General features: G+C 33.2%; 1 protein-coding gene across 2 annotated transcripts in view; it reads right to left on the minus strand.

The window, feature by feature from the left end:
* LOC149551856 (WD-40 repeat family protein / notchless protein) overlaps window positions 1-24,613 on the minus strand; it is a 135,216-nt gene that overhangs the window by 34,165 nt on the left and 76,438 nt on the right. For both annotated transcript variants that reach the window (XR_016352817.1, XM_089787358.1), the window contains exon 7: window positions 22,981-23,044. Coding sequence is in view for 1 of the 2 variants with exons in the window: in XM_089787358.1 (XP_089643484.1) it covers window positions 22,981-23,044 (64 nt within the window). In the remaining variant the exon portion in view is untranslated. The remainder of the gene's footprint in view (window positions 1-22,980; window positions 23,045-24,613) is intronic.

Consider the following 24,613-nt stretch of genomic DNA (forward strand, 5'->3'; position numbering starts at 1 on the left):
AGGCATATTTATATGCCTCTTAATTGACTATTGTAGTTGAATATTAATTAACTATTAGTTAAATGAAAAGGCTGACTATTTGTAGTGGAAAAGGTATTATTTCATGGAGGGCCGACCTAGAAGGTGTGTGTCTTATGGAAAGACAAGACCCTTGGTTAATCTATAAAGTAGGAACAAGATTGTGGATAGAGGACACACAATATTATCAAAAGTCTGCTCTTCTAGCAATCTGCTCCTTGACGATTTAGATCAGAGATAAAATATAATTTCTAGAATTCATTACAGACTTCCTAAACAATAACATTCAGCCCAGACTTGAAGATAGATTGATTTGCAGCAAGAGTAAAGTCATTATATTGGTTTTGGTTGATCAGAATTTGCAAAAACTTTACATAGTATTAGAGCTCTAGTAGTCGAACCTAGGCTCTGCAAATTGCCAATCAGATTTAAAATATCTGGCAACATTCGTCTAACTTCAATGGCTAGCACAATCAGACCCGAAGACAGGTTTGATGGAAAAGAACACTTTGTCGCTTGGAAATTCAGAATTATGACGATTCTTGAAGACAATGATGTAATACAGTTTGTTGATAGGGAATCCAAGCAACCTAATGCTGATCCACATAAAACTATCTGGACTAAAGGAAACAAGAAAGCCATGCAAATCATATTAGATGGAATTAAAAATGAAATAGTACCTATGCTAACGAAACATTAAACAGCATTTAATATGATGAGTGCATTGTTAAATGCATATGAGGTTAACAATGCAACTAGAACCCTTGCACTAAAAATGCACCTAAATCACATAAAGATAAGGAAGGGAGAATCTATGAATTCATACTTCCTAAGGATGGCCAGTTTGAGAGATGAACTTGCAAGTATAGGGACCATAATTGAAAACAAAGAGCTATCACTTATGGCTATAGATGGGTTACCGGATTCATGGGAAACATTCTCACAAGGAGTAAGTGTTAGAGATAAACTTCCAGACTTCAATAGACTTAAAGAAGATAGCCTTCAAGAAGAATCTAGGCAACTCAAAAAAGGAGGGGAATTAAAAACTGAAGATGAAGAACTTCATGTCCTCAACACAAATTCTTATAAAGGTAAGAAGAAGCACTTCAAGAAGACTAAGGGTAATCAAAGAAATGACAAAAGAGAGATTTATCCAAAATAAAATGTGAAAAATTTGGACACTATAAATCTAATTGCCCTGAGAATACAAAGCAGCAAGTAAACTATACAAATGTTACTAGGAAAGGGGAAAACTATGATCCTAAGTAAAGTGTATTGTATTCAATGCTATCAAATGAAGTATCAAGCAAAGCATGGGTAATTGATAGTGGATCATCTCGACACATTACAGGATACAAAGAAGCATTAGACTCAATATCAGAGGAAGTTAATGACGAAGTTACCATAGGTGATAATTCCACTCATTATGTAAAAGGAATTGGGAACTGCACCTTGAAACTGAAGTCAGGTATTTCTCTTCATCTCAAAAGAGTACTCTATGTACTAGGAATCAAGAGGAATCTAATTTCTGTTACAACACTTGAAGATGATGGACATAAGATTGCATTCATGGACGGTAAAGTAATAACCTAGTCTAAGAACTCTTCATTTAAGAAATCAAAGTTGATTGGTCAAAGAAAGGGATACATGTATGAACTAAATATAGAACCTATTCAAACCTTAATTCATGAAGCTGTTGATAGAAACGAAATGTGGCATAGAAGGTTAGGACATCTAAACTTCAAAACCTTATCGACTATGGAAAAGATGGTTACTGGTTTACCTAAGTTGAATAAAGATCATAAGAGCATATGCAAAAGATGTGCTCTAGGTAAGAATGCCAAAAGTGCATTTCAAGATAGCACTAGAAAAACTAACAATGTTTTAGAATTAATCCACTTAGATTTATGTAGACCTATGTTTGTTCCTTCTCTTGGAGGATTTTGGTACTATATACTTTTTATAGACGATTTCTCTAGGAAAACATGGATTTACTTATTTAAATGTAAAGAATCAGAAAAAATCCTTAAGAGTTTTAAAGAATTCAAATCCTTCACTGAAAACCTATCAAGGCACAAAATTAAAACTATTAGGATTGATAATGGAGGGGAATATACTTCAGATTTGTTTAAATATTTTTTTAAAGAAGCAGGAATTAAGAGGGAGTATATTGTTCCTTATAACCCAAAGCAAAATGGGGTAGCAGAAAAGAAGAATAGAACTATAGAAGCAGCACGAGCTATGATATTTGACCAAAATTTCGAATATTATCTTTGGGAAAAAGCCTCATGTACTGTTGTCTATATTCAAAACAGAAGTCCTCACTCCCACCTTAGAGATAAAACTCCTGAAGAAGTCTTTTCTAAGGTTAAACCAAATATAAGTCATCTTACGATATTTGGGTGTCCAGTATACATACTTCTTCCAAAAGAAAAGAGAACTAAGTTAGAACCCTCCGGAAGGAAAGGTATTTTTGTCGAGTATAGCAAAACATCTAAAGCATATAGAGTTTACATACCTGGTCAAAAAAACACTGAACTTAGTAGGGATGTAATATTTGAAGAAGATTTAGGATTTAAAAGAGCCCTAAGTTCTGAAGATCCTACACATATACCTAATTCTGAAGAAAATCATGGATTTGAGTTTCAGAGGGAGAACACTGAAGAAATTGAAGGTGAAATTCAAAATCTTAATCTTGAAGAAACTCAAAATCCTAAGAAAATACCACTTTGGGCTATTAAGATTGTAGAGGAAGCACAAGACTTTGTTGCACCATCTGAAACCTTCAGAGAAAGAAAATGACCCAAAAGATTTTCTAGCTATGCAACAAACATAAGTGATTTATCTAAATCAGAACCAACCAATGTTTCAGATGCTATTAAACATACAGCTTGGAAAGATGCCATGAGGGAAGAATACCAATCCATTATTAAGAATGATGTTTGGGAAATTGTTCCAAGGCCTGAGGGAAAATCTATTGTTTCTTCTAAATGGATATTTAAAATCAAGCATGTTGCTGACAATAGCATTGAAAAATATAAAGCCAAATTTGTATCCAGAGGATTCTCTCAGAAGGAGGGAATTGATTATGAAGAATCCTTTGCTCCAGTTGCTAAATACACCTCTGTAAGAGCAGTCCTAGCTATTGCAACATCATAGGGATGGAAAGTACATCAGATGGATGTGAAAACAACATTTCTGAATGGAAAGATTACAGAAGAGGTATATTTGGAATAACCTGAAGGATTTGAAACTCATAATCCTAAAATCTTTGTTTGCAGACTCAAGAAAGCTCTCTATGGGCGTAAACAAGCACCCAAAGCATGGTATGAAAGAATCGATACATATCTCACCAGTTTAGGATTCTCTAAGAATGAAACTGATCCAAATCTCTATTATAGAAGGGATAAAGATGATATGATAATTTTGATACTATATGTTGATGATTTACTAATAACAGGTGATGATCATCTTATAGATCAATGCAAGAAAGATCTAATCAAAGGATTTGATATGAAAGATTTAGGACTTCTTCATTACTTCTTAGGATTGGAAGTGTGGCAAAACTCTAACAGCATCATACTTAATCAACGAAAGTATACATTAGACATCTTGAAGAGATTTGGAATGTGGAACTGCAAACCTATGTCTTCTCCAATGGAGACTAATCTACACAAACTTAAGGAAGCAGCAGCAGAATCACCCTCCATAGATTCTACTCTTTACAAACAGATGATTAGGTCTCTTATGTACTTGGTAAATACAAGACCTGATATTAGCTATGTTGTTAATGCCTTAAGTCAGTTTATGTGTGAGCCAAAAGAGATTCACCTAGTTGCAATCAAACACATTATGAGATACGTACAAGGTACTCTTAACCTTGGGCTCAAGTATAAGAAAGTTGACTTAGACTTACAAGGGTTCATAGACTCAGATTGGGCTGGAAATGTTACTGATAGAAAAAGCAATTCAAGATGTTTCACTTTAGGCTCAACAAAGATATTATAGATATGCAGAAAGCAAGCATCAATAGCATGGAGTTCCACAAAAGCTGAATACATTACAGCTGCAATGGCCTCTCGGGAAGTAGTTTGGCTTAGAAAGTTACTTGTGGGATTATTTGGTCAACCCATGAATCCCACTATTATTCACTGTGACAATCATAGTTCCATCAAGCTTTCGATAAATCTAGTTTTTTATGACAGGTCCAAGCATATTGAAATTCTTAATATTATGTAAGCGATATGGTAGATAGGAAAACTATCAAGTTAGAATACATTTGCATTGCAGATCAGACAACAGATATTCTTACAAAACCTCTCTCAAGTGAAGATAAATCACTTAAGAGAAAGACTTGGTATGATTGAATTATAATGCATTTGTACTCCTTACTTATTAATGAAATATTTTTTTAAATTATTATTGTCAAGCTATTGACTATTATGGGCTTCACCATTTGTGTTTATTATACGAGGTGACGATCTCTGTGATAATAAATAGACATTATATGAGATGACGATCTCTAAGATAATGATCTATAACAGTAGGAAACTACTAGCAGATCTGGATGAATTAAAGATCATATTGTGTTATAGACATTTCTATGCCTATGAGTCACAATTTGGATAAAGGGAGAATTTAATCATTCTCCAGGTTTTATCCTATGTACTAGCAGATCTTAATTCAAGATCATATTGTGATATAGTCTTATCAGTACCTATGAGTCACAATTTGGATAAAGGAAGAATTTTATCATTCTCCGGATTTTATCCTGCATATTGCATTACTTGTAATACTATTATCACAAGTGTTAGTGATAATCCATATTACAAGTTTAGTAATATAACAAAGTATCATGTGTACCATGATACTACAAGCATGGAAGAATTAGATAGATATAGAGTACAATTCTATGCTTAAACAATGTTGCTAGATATGTTTCTCTCATTTATATTATCAAGTTAAGAGGGAGTGTTAACTTCTAATAACTTGATTATATCAATGTTCTGATATTGCAGATTAGACGGATCTAATATGCATGTAAGTTCCCTTACATATGGCCTTATGATAAATACTTCTCCCTATACTGATCGGCGATTTACTAGGCATATTTATTTGTCTCTTAATTTACTCATTATATCAGTTTTGGTTTATCAGAATTTGCAGAAACTTTACAACAAGAATTATATAAAGGTTAGAAGTGGTAAAAATGTTGGCAAGAAATCTGAAGAAAACTTGAAAAAAAAATAGTGATTCATCCTTAAGTTGGAACCTTAAGCAAAGTCCCCTCTTACCTGTGCGGGTATAAGGGGTGAAAGTTAAATGCAAAATGGGAGGGGGCAATCAGTAGAGGGATAGATCAGCAATTTAGATGGTTTGATCCATACACTCAGGCTGGAACACATAATTCCTGTTTATCAATAGGCTGCTCCATAATCAGTGACATGAGAAATAACAGACAGTCAGGACTTCTCGTGGAACAGGAGACTTATAACAATGAATCAATGATTTACAAGTTTGAGGTGTCAGCAGTTGAATACTCGCAGAGCCGAATCGACATTGTAACTGCAAATCACTGAAATTCTAATCAGCATCAAATGTACGGAAAACAAGACCAAGCACTCAAAAGAGGATTTACAGAGCCAGCAAGTGATATAGCATTTGGTATCACCTGCAAACATGTAGGAAGGGAAAATAGCAAGGTTGCATGGGTACTCGTACCCACACCCCTGGTACTCGTACCCACCGAGTACCCACGTACCCAAGTACCGGGTACACGTATCCCACGTACCGGGTACTCGGTGGAGAGCATCATAGCTAAGGACCTTGATTAAGATTCTGATTTTTTTTTTTGGTTTTTTATTTTTGCATTAGCTTGTTGTTTATCAAACTTAATTCAATACCAAATCAGTTTGAAACTTTGATACTCATTAAAAATAAACTTTATCACTGTTCAAGTCATAAGTTTATCATTTGCAATATGTCATTGTTATACGATTTAGGATCCTCTTGTTCATTTTTAAAGTCTGCCTTCTTTGTTATGCATCTAAGCATTTATCATGTATTATTATTTCAAACATATAGCAAATCTGAAACTGAAAATAATACATTACATTTGCAAACTTTATCACTGTTCTTGTTTTGAAAAACCATTGTCATGACTCATAATTTCAGATTTTTTATAAATATAAAGGTATAATTTTTAAATAAGTTTGACATACCCAAGTACCTCCGTCCCCTATTATGAAAAATACTTTAAACATTAAACATTCAGCAATAGCATATATATATATTTCAAATTTCTTGTTTTGAATGCTCAATGTCATGACTCATGACATATATTTTGATTTTTATATTTTCTATAAAATATTAATAATATAGAAAAAATAGGCATACACACGTACCCCCGTCCCCTATTTTGAAAAATATGCGTACCCGTACCCGTTCCCGTACCCGTCCCCGTTCCCGTACCCACGTACCCGTGCAACCTTGGAAAATAGATATAAACAATGGCAAATTCTGTTTTAACATTTGGAAACCATTTCATTATCAACATGATAATTTTATCAGCACAATATCATACTGTCAGACCCAGTCTCTATACTCACCCGGTATACATTGCGGAGACGTACACTCATATCATGATTCATTATTTGCTGTGGGTACTTTAGTATAGATTGAGCATTTATTATTCTTCAATTGCATGGGGTCTGAAGTTTTGCATTTGCCATGAACCATACATCATCGATTATTGAATTATTTTAGCACAGACAAGTATCAAGCTAGGCACAATATATATTTTGACATCTGCTCACATTCTCCAGCATCAACCATATGTTTGGCTGCGGTGCTATCTAGGAAAATACAGATGAACCAAGTGAGTTTCACATAGTGTTGACTCCACCATTCACTCCAGTTATTCTACTAGCAGAATTCCCATAACTTAAAGGGATTAGTGACTGACATTTATAAAAGTTTATCTTAATATATTCAGAAGGTTTTGGAAAGAAAATGTGTGTTGGAACCCATTGGGATATTACAAGGATTGACAAGTTTATCAGTAGGAAGCATTGCAAATCAGTTAACCTTACATTTCCAATCGCAATCCAAATTTTAATTTTTAACCTTGGATGTAAATTATAAAAAGCCCAAATAGGGGGGCATTAGAGTGGTATCAAAGCATAATCCTAGCATCCTGCGAAGGGTAGTTTAAACAAACCTATTGAAGAAGAGCAAATAAGACGACCATGAACTAAATATTAATGAAATGAGAACACGAACAAACAGCTCAAACCGCAATGAACCAAATGGAAAAGGTTTTGGAAAGCAAATGTGTGTTGGGGCCCATTGGCATATTACAAGGAAATCAAACCTCAATGAACCTTAAATTCAGAAGGTTTTGTAAAGCAAATGAGTGTTGGGACCCATTGGGATATTACAAGGATTGGCAAGTTTCTCAGTAGGAAGCATTGCAAATCAGTTGAACTTCACTTTCCAATCACAATCCAAACTTTGATTTGGAATTTTAGATGTAAATTTTTAAAAGCCCAAATAAGGGACATTAGAGTGGTATTGAAGCATAATCCTACCATCCTATGAAGGGTAGTTTATGCAAACCTATCAAAGAAGAGCAAAGAAGACCACCATGAACTAAATAGCCGATGAAATGGGAACCTTCATGGAACAAACAAATCAAAACTTAATAAATAGAAAAACCAAACCAGGCACTCTTCCAAGTGTCACATAACATGGGAACTCAACTGATAGCCTCATGAATAGTTCGTCTAATGAAAGGACATCAGTTCCATCTACTTAGAGAATAACAAAGTGTCACATCCTAAATCTACATTCAAGTTTGAAAAAATGCAGTTTAGACATTCTTTGTTTATATCTGTAAATATATGTAGCTTCGGTCAGATACAGGGATGACATCAATGACATACATGCATACATACACTTGCACATAATACCTGTGCTAAATCAGAATCATTATTCATATACCTTGGTAGAATTCTTGCACCTAATTGAGACCATATATAAGTTAAGTATACTGAAACCTGCACTTCCAGATTATCTCTTGGAGATCGAGTAAATGATCTATTGTTCAATATCGATCAAGTGTTCTCAATATATTGTAATTGGATCGAGCATATAATCCATTATAGTATATACAGATCGAATGTCTTATAAATAGAATTTGCTTAATGCTTAATCACAAAGGATTAGTATTGGGTCTGTTAGAGACTTCATAATGAACCTTCGTGTCTCTTCATATATGTCCGCTCATGACATGTTCCTTAGTGGCATTATAAATAGAGACCAAAAACAAAAGAGATGAGCATCAAAATTGATAAATGCTCTGCCTTATTTGGAGTTTGAAATCTTGCTTTGATATACAGCATTGTTAATACTGAATCTATTTCACATACTTCATGGGCAGCGCCATTAGATATGGATCCTTCGACAATAACATGGTATGAAAGCCAGGTTCACTTCCTGGGGGAATATGAGTGGATAGAGAATTATGTGACAGATTCAGATCAGACAGAGCCTTGAGATTTAGATGCTGACAGGGAATTCACCTGTGTAATTTATTGTTAATTAGGAGGCAGATCTCTGATCAAACCGTAATCCAAGTTGGAGACTGTAGTGAGACTCTCGCATTGGAGATGAATGCAAGAACTCAGACTGTGAATATTGAGCAAGGTGATCACTGTAGATCGTTTGTCACCACTGAATGTGCTTGTAGTTGTAGACACAATTGTGTATATGCGGTGACAGATCTTCCTGCGGTCCATGTGCTCAGCTTGCATATGGCTCACCAATATATTCTATGTGAGGGTTTAAAGAGATATGAGTTCAATTTGCATTTCAACAGAGATTTTTCAGATGTATAACTGCGAAATAAACGTAAAAAGCCAAAAAATATATAATCATCTTCCACATTCAGCAATGGAGTCAAGTTTTGTGAAATACTCATTAACATTGGACTTCGTGAGCATACCATTCCTGGATATGTCATTACCATATGAAGGAGTCAACTTCATTTTAAGCCCACATGAATCAAGAAGAAAAAAATTCATAGTAATTCATCTGTCATTTCAAGTGTATAGAATATGAACTTCATCATTATGCTTTACAGAGATATGAGTTCATTTTGCATTTCAATGGAGATTTTTCAGATGTATATCTGCAATATAAGCATAACAAGGCAAAAAAAAAATTATCATCTCCCACATTCCGCAGTGGAGTCAAGTTTTGTGAAATATTCATTAACATCAGACTTCGTGAGCATACCATTCCTGGATATGTCATTACCATATGAAGGAGTCGACTTCATCTAAATTTTAAAGCCCACATAAATCAAGAAGACGATGATTCATAGTAATTCATCTTTTTATTCTTCAAGAAAGTACTGCATAGGGCAAAGAAAATAGAGCAGGCACTAACTTATTATCTCAAAGAATTTTGATGTGCAATATATAGACTTTGGCAAACACGCATCTTCAAATACTATTGTTGTGAATAATGTAATAATGGGAAAACCACCGATCAGTACTTTTGGCATTGGAAACTAAGGCTAGACTTGTATTTTCTATTGCTGAAAGAATACCAGCTGGGTTTGCAGGAAATATCTAATAAGAAGGTTAAGGTAAGAAGTTTTTCGCTAACCCAAATATGAGAAGGTTAAGGAAAATATCCTCCTTGACATCCCTGTGAATATATTTGCATTGAAATATATTGAATGGTGTGATTATAAACTATTATCGCACACCCAATGATGTTGCTCACAATTATGTGAATGGGGTGATTGTTGGCTATTGCTTGGGCTGAATTGAAGATGCCACCTACTATAGATATATATTTTGTAAGAGATGTTATAAAAGGACATGACTAATAATAGATTGTATACTCTTCTAAACCATTTGCGAGAGCCACATCAAGTTCCACAGTGCAATGTTTTCTTTATTGGGAGCCAATCAATTGGATGCTGAAGATTAATCTGACGAAATGCTTAATTAGTCAGCGAATGATTATGCTGATATATACATATCACTGTTGATAGCCACGCGGGATGATATCCTGTTGATTCACCCTTTTCAACACCTTTATTTACCTTTGACTATGTTCGATGCATGAGGTGTCTCCTTTCTTGTCCATTGATCGGAGGTATTGCTTTATACATATCACCATGGTCATTGCAAGTATCGATGAATACATAAAGAACATTAATAAGCTATCAACCAGAATTTTAGCGATTAATGTTACAGACTGAATGAAAACATCCAAGAATTATTAATGCCCGTGATGTTATAAAGAATTCATGGAATCTATTTAGCCTCCCTGAAAATGCTTTTATAAGAGTCATGACTAGAGCACTATGGAACAATAATATAACTCAATATTTAAAATTGGTAATTTCCATATTATCTGAAGTGTCAAGCACTATCTTAAGTTGTTATTCAAAATTGAAGTTGCCATTTAACATTTGATCTGCTAATTCTTGGTGGGAGAAGTAGCATCTGCTAATAACCAGTTGCAAGTCTAAAAATAATTGTCAATGCATAGATATTCATGTGGATGCATTAAAATATAAGGAAAAAAAATTCTGAAGCACTCATGGCATAATCATGGGCCTTCATTTGGTTGGAGGATTGAGTCAGAATTCGGGGTCACGAATAATGATGCTACATGGACTGCAGTGGGCTCATGCTATAAATGAAATTGGTAGGGATAGAACTGATTGCATACAATCTGTGAAATGCAAAATGTATAGGGCCTAGGCAATGGAATGATGTGTCAACTGTTTGACTAAGTGCCTCTGAATGGCATCCTGAGAGTAAACAGTGTGTAAAACCGACTCGGTAAAAGTTTCTTTAAACAAATATAATCGGCAAGGATAAAGCCAAGCTTCAAAACTTTAATTTTCCCCTCCTTTGGTAGGAGGGATGCATATATGAAGCATGGAGAATGCACATGAAATGTGGACTCACTGACCACACATATCAACTGTTGGACAAAACACCTTGAGTGAATATAAATGTGCACATACATTCGAGAGATGTTAGTCTATGCAAACAAGTATTGCCATGAACAACCACCTATAGAAGACAATTTCCAGGCAGTGTGAAGGTACATGGGAATGCCTCTAAATTTGCAGGAGGCACCGTGTTTGTAGTGGAATATATTTTTTTTACTTAATGCATGGTGTGACTATGCATCATATAGAAGGCTTGCTTTGGAAAATACAGGATGTTGATGAGCAATTTCTCTTAAATAATGAGACAAGTATTTCATTATCTTTTGAGTACTACTTTTATTTGCTTGATGCAGTTAATCTCTTATTAGTTCCTGCCAAGGCAGGAATACTTATGCATTCATGTCAATCCAAATATGACATTAACGCTCACCAATCAAATCCAAGAATTTAAAAGATTATATGAGATTTCAAATGTTTATATTTTTTTCTAATTTTTCATTAATTTATAAATCACATTTTTCATCCATTCTATTGGTCCATACTATTTTTGGTGGGGGAAAAAATTAATTTTCTTCAACAAAAAATACAAATATTTCCTGACAACTTCATCTTGCATTAATGAATGTATTAATTATAACTTTATCTTTTTCACATTTGTGACAAGTTGATAAGATTTTATTTTTTCAATTATTTTATCTTCCACCTCACACAACATGTCTAATCAATATTAATTATCACAATCTATTAAATATTTTTAATTTCTTATTTTAAATATATTTATTATTAGTTTTACATTGATGTTTATTTTTTACTATTTGATATAACTTGTTCCTAAAACTTCATGTAATGCATAAGTTCAAATATATATATATATATATATATATATGTATAAAACTAATGAATATGTCTTTTTAATATAATTTCAATATGTTATATCTTTGTATTTGAATTTCTAATTTTTTTAAAACTTTGGTTTTTTATTAAAAGTAGTTAAATTATTACTATTATTTTACTTTTATAAAAATAAATTAAATAATATTATTTTTTAATTTAATATTATTTTTTAATTATATTTTATAATAGTGTTCAGTGTTACAATTTTTAAATTATATTATTTATTATTATTAATATTTTTTATTTAAACAATTTATCATTTAGTTTAAATACATTTAAAATTTAAATATATATTTTAATATTAAATTAATAATTATATTTATATCAAAAAAATACTAAAGAAATAACCACAAAATAGAAATAATTCAATTCTAAAAGATATATAAATTATTATTAGGTTTTTATAAACTATGTATTAAAATAAAATAGTTATATTTTATTTCTTATTTATTATATTATATTTATTCATCAACATCAAATTTATATGTATTACATCTATTTATTATTTACAAATGTACATATTAAATTATATAGATATTATTTCATAATTAAAAATTACTTAATTTTATGAAAATTTTGGAAATACAAAACATTAAATAGTAAACCTTTTCTAATTGTTTAAAATTAAACAATTAGTTTTACTTATAAAATATTTTTATAATCCAATACATTTCATTTTTTCTTATAGAAATGTGAGTTTTAATATAAAAATAAAATTCTTAGTTTCATTAATTAAAATATAATATATTTTAATATTTTATTATAACCATGATTTTATTTTGACTATTTATTTTATTAAGAAAAATAATTATATTTAATTTTTTCTCTCTCACACACAACTTATGTTGGTATCACTCTATCTTACTATGTTATCTCTCTTCCTCTTCCTCTATATTATCTATCCTTTTTTCCTCTGCATATATGTTTATGTTGTTATTGTTGTATACTGCTATTTATCTCTATCTATATCTCTATCCTAGTTTTTGTCCAATGCTAATGATTAAATAAAAATAGCGTGAGTTCCATTTGATAATCAAGATGAGAATAATACATAGTTGGGGGAGTTATTCCAACTACTTATGGTTGTCTAATAGCATGCATGGTATGCTCAAACATATAATGTGATACTCCAAATGCTTCATCACTTCTTCAAGTTCTATAATTCAAATATTGGTATGGATATTTTTCCTCATTGCACATAATTTAAGTTGTCAATGTAGAAGGTGCAAATTTGTCTAAAGCATATGTATTGATCATAGTATGATATTAAGTACTTAGTGCCATATTGGGGACTTTGGCCTCTTATTCTTGGGCTTAAATGTCCAAAGATATAATAATATAGCACGAGAACTTAACAACAAAATATGAGCCATCCTATCAGATCACAAGCGCATTTCTAGGACAAGAATTTAACAACAAAATATGAGCAATCCTATCAGATCACAAGTGCATTTCTAGGCAAAAATTAATGCATTCATAATGTTAATTTAGATTCTCACTCATCTACACCTCTACAACCATTATGCGTTAGGCAGGAACTATGACGCATTGCGTCTCTTGTGCATTTATGCATTCATGTCAATCTAATATGACATTAACACTAACTAATCAAATTCAAGAATTTAAAAGATTATATGAAATTTCAAATGTTTATATCTTTTTCTAATTTTTCATTATTTTATAAATCACATTTTTCATTCATTCTATTGGTCCATACTATTTTTGGTGGGGGAGAAAATTAATTTTCTTCAACAAAAAATACAAATATTTTCTAACAACTTCCTCTTGCATTAATGAATGTATTAATTATAACTTTATCTTTTCCACATTTGTGACAAAGTTGATAAGATTTTATTTTTTCAATCATTTTATCTTCCACCTCACACAATATGTCTAATTAATATTAATTGCCGCAATCTATTAAATATTTTTAATTTCTTATTTTAAATATATTTATTATTAGTTTTACATTAATGTTTACTTTTTACTATTTGATATAACTTGTTTCTAAAACTTCATGTAATGCATAAGTTCAAATTATACAAAACATTAAATAGTAAACCTTCTCTAATTGTGTAAAATTAAACAATTAGTTTTAATTATAAAATATTTTTATATTTCAATACATTTCATTTTTTCTTATAGAAATGTGAGTTTTAATATAAAAATTAAATTCTTAGTTTCATTAATTAAAATATAATATATTTTAATTATTTATTATAACAATGATTTTATTTTGACTATTTGTTTTATTAAGAAAAATAACTATATTTAATTTTCTCTCTCACACACACACAACTTATGTTGGTATCACTCTATCTTACTATTTTATCTCTCTTCCTCTTCCTCTTCCTTCTCTATATTATCTATCATTTTTTCTTCTGCATATATGTTTATGTTGTTATTGTTATATACTGTTATTTATCTCTATCTATATTTCGATCCTAGTTTTTGTCCAGTGCTAATGATTGAAAATAGTGTGAGTTCCATTTGATAATCAAGATGAGAATAATACATAGTTGGGGGAGTTATTCTAACTACTTATGGTTGATTAGTAGCATGCATGGTATGCCCAAACATATAATGTGATACTCCAAATTCTTCATCACTTCTTCAAGTTTTATAATTCAAATATTGGTATGGATATCTTTCCTCATTGCACATAATTTAAGTTGTCAATGTAGCAGGTGCAAATTCGTCTAAAGCATATGTATTGATCGTAGTATGATATTAAGTACTTTGTGCCATATTGGGGACTTCGGCCTCTTATTCTTGGGCTTAAATGCCCAAAGATATAATAATATAGCACGAGAACTTAACAACAAAATATGAGCCATCCTATCAGATCACAAGTGCATTTCTAGGACGAGAATTTAACAACAAAATATGAGCAATCCTATCAGATCACAAGTGCATTTCTAGGAAAAAATTAATGCATTCATAATGTTAATTTAGATTCTCACTCATCTACATATCTACATTATTATGCATTAGGCAGGAACTATGACACATTGCATCTCTTGTTTGCATTACCATATGTACTATAAGAGCTATTTGCCTTGATCTTTTCCTTTGTCTCCAGGAATGTTCTTATAAGAAAAGAAGAATGGTGCATTAGGTATGCTACCAAGGCAATGTAGAAGACTCGATCTTAGGATTGTAGCTCCAAAGTGATTTTGGATCTTAGTCATATGTTGCATGCTAGATTATGCATTTTTTGAAGAAAGAAAAATTCTATGATTGGGATTGTGCAAGGAATATCCTACTATGATAGATGAAGCATATAGAGGATTTAATTAAAATTATCATCGAGGATTATATTGGTTTAGAGGGAGTTTGAACCTTAGACGAGGTCTAAAGGTTGATATCTCATTTAGGAAAAAAGGCTAAGGCAACCTTGAACGAGAAGGTAAAGAGGTTGATGCATGTACTTTGAGCTTCATATAGAAGCCACATTATCATGAATGTTGGTGTTGCCAGGCCTGGGGATAAATTCATAGTTTATCACATTCACTCATGTTATTATGAAATCAAACAAGTACGGCTGTGTACAAGAGACTACTCCTGTGAATAATGTTGTGATCAGAACAAAGAAAGTTGCTAGAAGATTTGCCAATTGGATCTTTGATGATAGTGATTTAAAGGGAGTAGACCATGGAGATGGTTTCTAGACAAGGTACATTATCACTAAAGAATGAATGGCTGATATTCTCACCAAGTCTGTCAACAAAGTAAAGTTAGCACATTTGGAGACTAGCTTGGGGTTGTGAAGAATGAAGCCCTTACTAATAAGAGGGAGTCTTGGCATCAATGATCTCTTGAAATTTACTTTATTGGATTCTTCTCTATGAGAGAGAAGCTTAAAGTGGAACCCTTGTTCCACCCTCTGGAAGTAGTCGTGACAGATCTGTTAGAAAGGTTAATCTTCCCTTGGATGTATTTAATTGGGATATTCCAAGGATCCCTAAATGTAGTTTGTCCTATTGTACGCATGTGGAGGACATGTCATTATTTGTCCTTTATTCCACATGTGAGGACAACTCATTTTTATAATTCCTTTATTAAGGAATTTAGTTTATCCTCCTTAAGAGGATTGTGACACTTTGCACACACCTATTATGAATGTGACATTCATAGAAATGGGAGTTACACATGCAACTCCTTTCTCATCTCTTTAAAAGAGATGCTCCTCTTTCTTTCTTCTTTACACACATCAATTTGATGTTATTGTATTGAGCTATTTTGCTCCAACACTCTCTCTCTCTCTTCTCTAGGCATTTGCCTTCATTCATAATACTCACAAGGGGTTTTATTTGCTTTCCCCTTATAAATCCTTGTCTCCATTGTTGAACTCTTGGTGTATGCTCTTGGATTTTGCTTATCTCATGGTAACATTGTTTCACACTTAACTTACTTGGATTGTTTCTTGTTCCTTGCTCTATCTTGTCATTTCTTTCAAGATCCACCATCTAATATGGTTCATGAATGGATGTCCTATGCATGATGCCATAACCACATGAGAGAATTTGTGTGCCTCTGTGTAAACTCTTTAGTCATATGTGTGACTCTATGATTTTATGGACCCCTTATGTACATTACTGAAAGGTGACGATCTTTCTGATAATGTACACTTGTATTCAACATTGTAAGGTGACGACTTTACAATGTTCACTATCATGACGAATATCATGCTGACTTGATATTCATGGAAATGCCTTGATAGTTAATATCTCTTGGACTTATTAATAGATATCATGCTGACTTGATACCGGTTGTGTATCGATATGTTCTTAATGAGATAATCATGGTGGATATTATGTCACATAATATCTATAGATGTGTCATGATATGTTATGCTAGACATCATGCAATCTAATGTCAGTGCACATACCATAACTAGGATGAAGAATGTCATGTGACTTGATGTTCTCTATATTCCTTGATATCATGAGTTAGGTGATATCTAAACTGATGTATACTTAGCTATCTTCCCTAGCTAAGAGGGAGTGTTAATATATGTAGCTTTGGTCACATACAGGGATCACATCCTGTGCTGAATCAAAATCATTATTCATATACCTTGGTAGACTCCTTGCACCTAATTGAAACCATATATAAGGTAAGTATACAGAAATCTGCACTTCCAAATTCTCTCTTGGAGATCGAGTAAATGATCTATTGTTCAATATTGATCAAGTGTTCTCAATATATTGTAATTGGACCCAACATATAATCCATTATAGTATATACAGATCGAAGGTCTTATAAATAGAATTTTTTAAATGCTTAATCACACCCAATTAGTATCAGTTCTGTTAGAGACTTCATAATGAACCTTTGTGTCTCTTCATAAGAAGACATATCATGAGTGGACATATCCGCTCATGACATGTTCCTTATTGGCATTATAAATATAGACCAAAAACAAAAGAGATGAGCATTGAAATTGAAAAATGCTCTGCCTTATTTGGAGTTCTGAACTCTTGCTATGTTATTCAGTATTTGTTAATAATGGATCTATTTCACATACTTAACGGACAGTGCCATTGCATATGGATCCTTCAACAATAACAATATCTCTCCTTAAAGAGTGGTGGGTCTCTTCTCCTTTTGTTAAAGGTTCCAGGATGTATCAATTCCACATGAAGTTAAGGCATTTGAAATCAAGGATTACCATAATATGATATTAATTGATATTTTAGAGTCTAATGATATAATATACATGAACTGAAATTCAAATAGTTATCATTAAGTCGCAACCTTAAGGAAAGTCACCTCTTAATTGCGCGAGTATAAGGGGTGAGAGTTAAATGCAAATCAGGAGGGGGGTTATTCGGATGGTTTGATGGTTGATCCATATGCTCAGACTGGAACATATCATTCCCATTTGTCAATAGGCTGCTCCATAGTCAGCATAATGAGGCATAACATTCACTCAGGTGTTCTCAGGAACAGGAGACTTATAACAACGAATCAATGATTTAGGGGCTTGAGGTATCAGCAGTTGAATTTATCACAAAGTGAATCTGGTTTTGTAACAGAAAATTGCTGAAATCTTAACCAGCATCAAAGGTACGAACAAAAAGACCAAGTATCAAGAGGATTTACAAAGTCAACAAGTTTATAGCATTTGGTATCACCTGCAAACATGTAGAACGAAAAATAGATAGATATAAACATCATCAAATTCTGTTTTAACATGTCTAAACCATTTTATTAGCAGTGTGTTAATTTTATCAGCACAATATCATACTGTCAGACCTACTCTCTATACTCAACTGGTATACATTGCATTGACAAACACTCATATCATGACTCAATTTTGCTATGGGCACTTTCCTATAAATAGAAGCGTTTATTATTCTTCAATTGTTTGGGTCTGAATTTTACATGCAGTGAACCATATATCATTGACTATTGGATTATTTTAACACAGACAAATATTAAGCTGCACACAATATATATTTCGACATCTGCTCACATTTGTCAGAGTGCGACTGCACCTACCTCTGCTTTCTCCGGTGCTGGTAGTGCCTCTGCATGCAGGACTATGCGGGATCGCCCAGAATCTCGCCCTTATAAATACAAGGCAATGGGCGATGCCTTTTTTTTAATAATAGAAAAGAGGGGGTTATTGATGATGGATTAACCTGGTCAACAACTGTCTCTCCCTTCGTCACTTACTCTACCATGGATGGTGCCTTTGCAGGGGCTACCTGCTGGAACCAGATCCCCTCCCCTTATCCCCCCAATCCCCCCAGTCTAATAAGTTGTTGCCCTTACTACCATATATTTGGTTGAGGTGCTATACTAGGAAGATACAGATGAGCCAAGGGAGTTTCACATAGTGTTGAGTCCATTGTTCGTTCAGCTAATTCTACTAGCAGAATTCCTATAACTTACAGGAGTAATGACTGATATTATAAATTATTAAATTCAGAAGGTTTCGGAAAGCAAATGTGTGTTGGGACCCATTGGGATATTGCAAGGATTGACAAGTTCCTGAGTAGGGAGTATTGAAAATTAGCTCAACTTACATTTCCAATTGCAATCCAAATCTTAATTTGGAATTTTAGATGTAAATTAAGTAAAGCCTGTTAATGTTTGGTAGCTACAGTTGGATAAACTTTGAGACTAAACTGAAGTTACATATATATATTTATGTGTGTACTTAATTAAATAATATATTATATTATGATATATTAATTATATAATTTATGTTGTTGCAAATTTAATGAATTGACATGTTCCGTGAAGGGACATGTCTCCTGATTTATTATCGATATAAATAAGAGATGTTGCAAAGTGGAAAACACATACCAGACATAATGGCAGTGCTTAGTACATTTGCAGCGGTCCAAGAAAACTAACATGGTATCAGACCAAGTTGTAAATGTAAATAGAATAAAATTTCAAAACTCTAAATATAAGAGTTACAAACACATAGTTACATTTGATACATCATAATCCATTGAAAGTCATTCTGCAATATGCAATATTGGAGAAGATTTGTGGAAGAAAATTGTGAGTATGGGATCTCTATGGGCTTCATATCTCTCCACGGAAGCAGCGATTTCTCTCATGGGCCATTTTGAATGGAGGAATTTCTTTGAGAGAAGCAAAACTGCTACATTGCATATCTTGATGGCCCTAAATACACGAGCAGCAAAAACAGTCTGCCACTTGCAAGCACTCATGATTTTGATTGGAGGAGGAGGGCACGCCTTGGTTTGTCGGGTCTTCCTGGAGTTTCCTCACAAATTCTTTCTGCTCACAGTTGTGACTGAAAAATGCATCAAACTTCTGACTCTGATATCCAGTGTGTATAATTTTTTATTTTTTGGAAATAAAAGACAGTAACATTCAAATAAAATGCATCTCTCCTAAGTTGAGAGTAGTCGCTTCGATGGAGTATAAAGAACATCTTATATCAATAGAAATAAGAACTACACTGGAGTGTGCAAGATGGGAAAATGAAGGCGGAGGACATCAACATCATTGATAATAGGAAGATCGTAATGAGTGAAGAAAATCATTGCTTGATATTTGCAAAGGCAGCGATAATGAGAAATAGAGGTCAACATATCATAACATTACAGAGGCGGAAATGATGCATTGAATGAATGCATACACAGCAGCAAAACAGGGACACATATCACGACAGGAAGATCACAAACTGGTTGGAAAAGAAGTTACAGACATTGGATAGCTACGGTCACAAGAACGAATGGACATCATCCACTCGGCAATGCCGGTCAGAGAATTATTGCACAAAATATGAATTGTTTTTAAAGTAAGATGCGATAAGACATGACGTGCTTCCGCAGGGAGATACATGCCCATGTGGCCTTCGGAAAATAAATTATGTGGCTCCTGTGCGGTCAAACTATGCCAAATCCAAATTCCAGGATCTGCATTGACAGGGCCAAGTGGATGTGGGGACCCTTGCAAAGAGTGTGATCATTTAAAAAGGGTTTCCTTAAGGTATGATTTATTATTTAACATCTAGAATAAATGTCTTGTTACTTAACAATTGGAATAGCTACCATACTGATTATGGTATTATGAAAGAAGGTATACTTATAATGTTTTCTTATTCATTGCAATATAGTTATAAAATGTTAAGGTAAGGTTGGATATATGGAAAATAATAAATATCTTAATTATAAAAGATAATGTATGAATGTATTGAATAAATACAATAATAATTCTCTAATTAATAAGATGAGTATTTTTATTATATCTTATATATTGTTGCTACTACTTTTGTGGTCAACCTCTTATTTGGAATTTTATTTGTATTTCTATAAGAATTTTTTCCCTTGATCTTTTCCGAGGATGGTTCTTGCAGGAAAAGGAAGATAGATATCACATTTAGAGGGAGATTGAGATTTAGAGGGAGTCTAACACTTTGTTAAAGGCGAAATTGGATAAGAAGCTCCAAAGATTAGTGTTCAGAGGGAGCTTGACATTTCAGTAGAGGCAACCTTGAAAGAGAGGGAGCAAATTGAGGATGTTATTAACCTTCAGTGATCTCAGTGTTATTGAATAAGAGGGAGTAAACCATGATGAGATGGATTCTCCACTTATCAATAAATTTTCACAGTCAAGAGGACCTTGATTCATACATGGTGACCATGTGATTTTAGTGGGCCTACCCACTATGTATATCATGAGGAAGTGACGACTTCCTAATGATCATCACTTGTATTTGGAAAAGTTGTTGTAAGGTGACGATCTTACAAATACTTGTATTATGAAATCAAATAATGAGTATATGGTGAATGTCCTGCATCTCAACATTCTGGGAGGTCATTACTCAAAGAGCAATTGGTGAATATCTTTGATATTCTGGGAGGCCAATACTCTTGATATCAGATGTGATATCTAACCTTGTTTTGAGTACTTGGTGAATATCATTGATATTCTGGAGGCCAATACTCTTGATATCATATGTGACATCTAACCTTGTTTTCAGTACTTGGTGCATGTCCCTTGAACGGACATGTCTCCTCTTGATTTATTATCAATATAAATAAGAGATTGTTGCAAAGTGGAAAACACATACCAGACATAATGGCAGTGCTTAGTACATTTGCAGCAGTCCGAGAAAAACTAACAAAGCCCAAGGAGGACATTACATTCAGATCTCTTTGTATTAATATCTCAACATGTAATGCACATTTCTTATATCTCCTTTATGTTCTATATCCTGACCTTTTCTATTCTATCATTATCTTTGGTCTCAATCACTCTATCACAAGTTACACCTTCAGTTAGCAACTAGATATCCAATCTATACTTATATCTACTATTAGGGACGCAGAACCTAGATGGTATCCTAATATCCAATTCTATTCCTGAGTTATCTATTCCAGAATCCTGTTGCCAGATTCCACCCTTATCTCTCCAAAGCAATATTTGTATCATGTTTTCCAGTCAACAAAAAGATTTAAAACACATGATTGTGAAAATATTTGAGCTAATACATGAATCTTGATCAACAGAGGAGATAGCAACTCAGACTGCTCGAAGGATAGCATTGGGCACATACTACAGAGGAAGCAAAAAACTTCGAAATGGGTTTTAGAAAAGATCAATGGCCGGAAAGCTCTGTCCCAACCTACTGTATGCATGACCAAGTCAACGGCATTCTAAAGCATAAAACACTTTGATAAAAGAAAAAAAACATTTATAGAAAAAGGGGGTTTTAAAGTATTGGCAACCTCTGGTTAAAGTTGAAGTTTAAATTATTGAATAAGGTTAAGAATCAAGATAAATGAAGTGTTAATTACTAAATTAAATGGAAGATGTACAGGCCTAAGCAATAACTGTTGTACTATTCATATTCATTTAAATATGCAAATATATCACATCTTACTGCTTCTATGCCTATATCTAGCTCAATTTTGAGCCAAGCGGCCAAGTTGTACAAGATTTAGAGAATTAAGGACAGGAACTTGAAGCAAACAGAACGGTCTAGCCTGATCACTAAACAAAGAAATTCAAAACAAATTAATAAAGATCCTCCATGTTTGTGAAGTTGTGTGTACACTGTGTAACCTTAGCAATATCAAAAATCATCTATTAGCAGCACTAGAACTGAAATACAACACTATTGTAAAATTGCAATAATAAAGAAGTTGTGGCGAGATGTTTGATAACTGTGGACTTTATCTCTTTGACTACCATGTTGTATCCACTTGTATACTCCTCTACCTACTAAATTGTCTAAATTTTCATATGGTTTTAATTTTTTACTAAGAAATGATAAACATTTTGATCATTGTATGTTATATGATCTTTGTCCTACCATCGGGAAAATTAACCACTTGCAAAACTAAACTATTTTGTATCTTCAAGATAGCATGGTTTTGTCTTCAAGAACCAAAACAATTTACACAAATCTTTTTCATAGAATACACACTCGGATCCAAGTCCAAATTCGAATGAGTCTATGATAGCCTTCTTTGGACTTGATACTAAAGGATTACTTCAATTACAAAGTGAATTTTTTTTTTCGAAATGACACAATCTTGAGAAATTGTTATAAACAGTCCAATCAAAAGTGTAGAAGAAAATTATACCTTCAACTCACGGACCAGCTTCCCATTAGAACCATCCCAAACTTTGATTGTGCAATCCTGTGAACTACACCACTCACAAACATATTATTAAGACAAAGAAAATAGAATTTGCCAGCATGGTTTAAATTTATATTCAAATGAAACTTCTAATATAGTCAAATAAAAGAAAAATGGACTGGTAAGTGCACAAATTGTTTAAGGTTAAGAAAAGTATTCAATGGGATCTACCCTTGAAAAATGAAAATGAAAAAGAAACAAGAATAATTTCTTCTGTTGAGGCATAGTTATTAATAAACACAAAATTATTGGCATTTGAGGTGAAATCAGGGATCACATTTTGAAGGGATAATGAAAAGGTAAGGGCTTATTTATTTAATCTGCAAGACACAATGACGAGCAATAGAAATAAACGAGGGAGGGAGGAATCAAGATAGAGAAATTTAATTAATGATGAAAACCATGAAAGCATGGTTAGCAGGGAAAGCTAGTCATATACAAATGTATGAAAGGAATCAATGTGTTGTTGGATAGGATACTACCAACCATGCTAGCATCTCCACAGTGAGGGAAACAGAACTGCTGGACTTAGCATCGTTCAAAATAAGAAGACACTACACTAGGAAGATATCTCTGAAATGCTATATTTCGTCTCATGGTTAATGGAGGTTCTATGCAGTCAAAATCACTTCATGAATTTAACACATTATGGTAAAGCACATCATTTGATCCATAAACAAGGAGGATGCACTTGTTTAATCCATGCTAGTTCAACTCGAGAGAACGAAAAAAAATGCTGAATTCTAATAGCATTAATTAAACATGGATATGAAACATAACAAAGAACAGAGCACCATGAAGGAAGACAAGTCTACACTGGAGAGAACCATTTCAAGTGAATATTCCAGCTGAATGGTGAGCACGGGGCAGAATTCATACACCTTTATCCAAACTTTAAAACAAGCCCATGAACTCTATGATCACCTCCCTACCCTTCTTTAATGAAAGTCAAAAAACACTCAAAAAATTCCACTACATTCTCCATCTGCAGCCACCTAGGATGCTTTACACAAGTCCCAGAAGCAATTTTTGTAACATTACAATACATAGAAGCCATAGAACCAAAACAACATGCCAAAAACAGGAGACATTGAATGATATAGCATCACTAGATGTCACATATTGTCATGATAAATCTGTTGCAGAATGGATTTGTTTAAGAGTAAATGCAAGTTATCGACAAGAGCAAAGTGCATTTGAAAGACACTGTCAGGCCTCAAATCATGTGCTAAATATTTCTCCTGATTCACGATCAAAGACTATGCGACATGAAAACGATGATTTGCTCAACAGGAGATATGTTAAGAAGCATTGTCTGTTATATTGCCATAGTTTCCTGCCTTTGTGCACAGTGTGTGATTGATCTGTAGCATGTTATGCAGACTGATGCCTAGGATATCTGGCAATACTATCGGGTATCTTAGAAGGGATCTGCCTGTATTATGCATAGCCACGTCAAACTTGACATGCCACATAAGTAATATCAAACATGAAATAAGACGAAAGTCTTAGTAGAGATCATGAGTAAAAGCGATCAGGAGGCCATCGCAGGGAGAAGAAAGGGAGCTAATATGCA

The sequence above is a fragment of the Cupressus sempervirens genome, chromosome 6 (assembly GCF_028749045.1).
Source record: "Cupressus sempervirens isolate cs-2001-9-10 chromosome 6, ASM2874904v1, whole genome shotgun sequence".
Taxonomy (NCBI): Eukaryota; Viridiplantae; Streptophyta; class Pinopsida; order Cupressales; family Cupressaceae; genus Cupressus; species Cupressus sempervirens.